General features: G+C 33.2%; 1 protein-coding gene across 1 annotated transcript; it reads right to left on the minus strand.

Moving 5' to 3' along the window:
- Nucleotides 1-432: 432 nt before the first annotated feature.
- LOC105002265 (olfactory receptor 2T12-like) lies at nucleotides 433-1371 on the minus strand. Its single transcript, XM_010858803.1, has one exon. The coding sequence runs from the start codon at nucleotides 1369-1371 to the stop codon at nucleotides 433-435; it is 939 nt and encodes a 312-aa protein (XP_010857105.1).
- Nucleotides 1372-4011: the final 2640 nt, after the last annotated feature.

Consider the following 4011-nt stretch of genomic DNA (forward strand, 5'->3'; position numbering starts at 1 on the left):
TTGCATTCCCACCAACAGTGTAAGAGGGTTCCCTTTTCTCCACACCCTCTCCAGCATTTATTATTTGTAGACTTTTGGATCGCAGCCATCCAGAAAAATAAATGACCCAATCAAAAAATGGGCCAAAGAACTAAATAGACATTTCTCCAAAGAAAACATACAGATGGCTAATAAACACATGAAAAGATGCTCAACATCACTCATTATCAGAGAAATGCAAATAAGAATTTTTTATTAGCAGATTTTTAACAATCCTCAGTCTGATTTGTTGATGACAGCCTAATAAATGATACCAAAATATGGACATCTGTACACATTCCAAAGTAAAATAAAAATAACACACAGAGATATAATGGCTATATAATCTTTCTCAAAGAAATTTTACACAATCACTTTTTATAGCTGTGAACTCTGGGGATAATCAATGTAATCTTAATCATGACTTAAGGCAGCACACTGATCCATACACTTTCTCAGAGCTCCCTTGACCTCACTGTTCCTCAGACTATAGATGACGGGGTTTAGAACAGGGGTGAAGATGGTATAAAATGCTGACACAATCTTATCATGGTTAGCTGACCTAAAGGATTTTGGTCTCATGTAGGTAAAAATGGCTGCTCCAAAAAACAGTCCCACCATGGAAATATGTGAGGAGCAAGTAGTAAAAGCCTTTTTGCGGGCTTCATTAGAACACATCTGGAGAACAGCAGCAAGGATGAGACTATAGGAAATCAAGATGAGGGAAATGGGGACTAGGAGCATTAACACGCAGCACACATACATAGCATACTCAAAGACAGAAGTGTCAGCACAAGCCAAACGCACCAGAGAGGGGGCCTCACAAAAGAAGTGATCAATCTCATGTGTCCTGCAAAATGAGAAGTTCAGGGTAGCAGCAGCCTGCATGAGCCCATCTGCTGCACCAAGGAACCATGATCCCAAAGTCATTCTTAAGCATAATTGCCAGCTCATGAGGACTGGGTATCTCAGTGGATGGCAAATAGCAACATAGCGGTCATAGGACATGGCTGCTAAGAGGAAGCACTCGCCCCCTTCCAAAGTGAGGAAGAAGAAGATCTGAAACCCACAGCCGACTTGGGAGATGAATGTCCTGCCGGTCAAATAGTCAGCAGCCATTTTAGGCACAATGGTGATAACCAGTATCATGTCCATGAGGGAGAGTTGGCTCAATAGGAAGTACATAGGCCTGTGAAGCCCAGAGTCCAGGAGAATCAGGAGAAACATGAGGGCATTGCCCACAAAAGAGGTGAAGGCAGTTATCAGAACCAACACAAAGAGAAATTGGTGGGCTCCTGTGTGATTAAAGAGTCCTAGGAGAATGAAATCTGAAGTGGTATTCCAGTTTTCCATGATTTCAAACAAGACAGACACAGTAAACAGAAAATAGATGAGGGTTATATATACATAACATAACAATATTTATTGAAGCACAAGAAAAAAATAATTTTTCTTGACCTTGATTAATCCAGGAAAGAGCTTTTGCTTTCCAAATAATAGCACTTCTATTTTTATGCACAGCAACTGGAAGAATTAAGTCTGTAGATGGAAACATAATTACTTTGATATTGTTAGGGGATTTAGTTTAACTTTACTAAGCTATACATTGAAAACAATAATGATTTTCTTAGAATATTTCCTCCAATGTAACACTGTAATACTAAATGCAAATTTTTATTAACTGTAAAAGGCATTTTGTGTAGGGATAAGTTTTCCTTGCAAAGTCACAGAAACACAACCTTTACTGGGTGAAGAAGAAAAAATAAAATGCCTTACTTCTTCAACCAACTATGAAGATAAATCAATCTCTCCTTCAATTCCAAGAGGATCTAGATCTTTAATGCATTTTCATATCTGATCTGCTAGAATCAAAACTATTCAAACTTGTTGAACAAATATAACTAAACCTGCAAAGATGATGATGTTAGTCTCACAGATATAATGTGATTCAATGAAGTTACGTGGAAGGCGTCCATCTCTTCTATGGTCACTCCCTTTACCCCTTCTTTTGATATCCATCCTATACTAGACTGCCAATCAAGATGGAGAAAGGCATTAAAAAGGCTCACTCAATCCCTAATTACATAGCTTGAGCATCATCATTGTTGTAAACCTAGATATCATGGAAATACAGTTGCTCTTTATCATATGTGTTTCAGATTAAAAAAAAAAAAACCTTTATGATCTGCACACACTCATACCTCTAGTATGCAGTATATACCACTAGTAACTATATGCAACTCCTAATTATAGCCCTCAGTATCACTCTTTGACTTGAAGATTTCTTGTTTTCCATTATTTTCATCATTTTTATTGTTGAAGATTGCTAGAACTTTAAACTTGTTTAAAAATCAATAGGCAATTTTTTAACTGTAGAGTGTTTGGCAAATTTCTTACATTTAATGTATTGTCAATACAGTGACATTTTCATACTGTTGTGAATCCATCACCAATATTCACGTCCTACTCTTCATCTTATTCAACTGAAACTCTTACCCATTAAACAGTAATTTCCCATTACCCCCCTTCTCTTCAGTTCCTGGAAATCAATCTTCTCCTTTTTACCTTTATAAATTTGACTACTATAGAAGTATTAGATAAGCAAAATCATATAGTATTTGTTTAATTTTTGATTAGTTTATTCAACTTATTATAACATCCTCAAAGTTTATCCATGCTATAACATGTCAGAATTTCCTTTCATTTTAAAGATGAAAAATATTCCTTTGTATGCATATATTCATACTACATTTTACTTTATAATTTATGCCATCTCTGGACATTTCTAAGTGTCTATTCCAGTTGTGTATTTAAGCATCAATTTAATGGGATTTTTGTTAAAACAAGGTTATTATTTTAAATTTGATATGATAAACATATATAGCATAAAATATAATTTGAACCAATCATTTTGCTTTTATTATGTAAGAGAGGTTTATATGTTTTAGGATAATTACAAATTAAGTATATTTTTAGTTTACAAAATATGTTTTCTTATGACAATGTTTCTAATTATAAGTATTTTATCAAATCATTAGTTCTTAACGTTTCAATGGACATAAATGATATATCTATGCATTTTCTTTATAGATGAAATAAATATGTAAAAACAGTCATTATGAACATAACTGAGTAGTCAATATGTTAACAGTGTTTAGATTATTTAGTGTTAAGTTCAACTAACCTTGCAAAAAAGGAGCTTAAGGGATAATTTCTAACAGAATTGACTATGGATACACAGTATAGTGAAATTTTAAATAAGAGATTAACTTATCTTTCAAATAAAACATTTACAGTATCATTAAGTGAAAGTATAAAGGCTCACCTCTATTGTAGGAATAGGATTGTTTAGTACTGTGAAAACAAATATTTTCTTCATTTATTACTATCACTTCAGAACGCTAGAAATATTCTGTCTTCTGTCTCCATAGTCTTCCACATAGAACAGGGCTAAAATTGTGGTATTTTACTTTAAATTACGAAGTTCTCTCTTTTACAATGCTACCAGAAATAACAAATATTACCTCTATTTATTCTCATCAAGTAATTATAGAATATTTAGAAAACTTCCTATAATTATTCTTTCTATATTTTCTACTTCTTGCTCTCAATACTGAAACTGTAAATCTTTTTCCACAGCGTACTGGAATGATTAATTAATCTATTCTGCAAAATATAAAATGGTAAAAGACAAATTTTTTATAGAATTAACAGGTTATTACAATGTTTTAATCTCATTATTATGTCAGCTATCATATGCTTTAGTTCTTCAAATTGTAAAATAGATAATTGAATGGATATTATCTGCAAAACTATATAAATTGATCTAACTGGATTTTTCTGGAGTTCAAATTTAAAAGCAAAACTAATAAGTATTCAGAAACTAGTATGACTTACTCACATAAGATAAAAATGAAGAACTCAAAACCTGCATCCTCTCTGAGCAGCATCCTCCTATTTACCTCTCTGAGTGGAAGAAGGCTCTTCTAGTCT

Source organism: Bison bison, unplaced genomic scaffold (assembly GCF_000754665.1).
Source record: "Bison bison bison isolate TAMUID 2011002044 unplaced genomic scaffold, Bison_UMD1.0 scf7180017855365, whole genome shotgun sequence".
Classification (NCBI taxonomy): domain Eukaryota; kingdom Metazoa; phylum Chordata; class Mammalia; order Artiodactyla; family Bovidae; genus Bison; species Bison bison.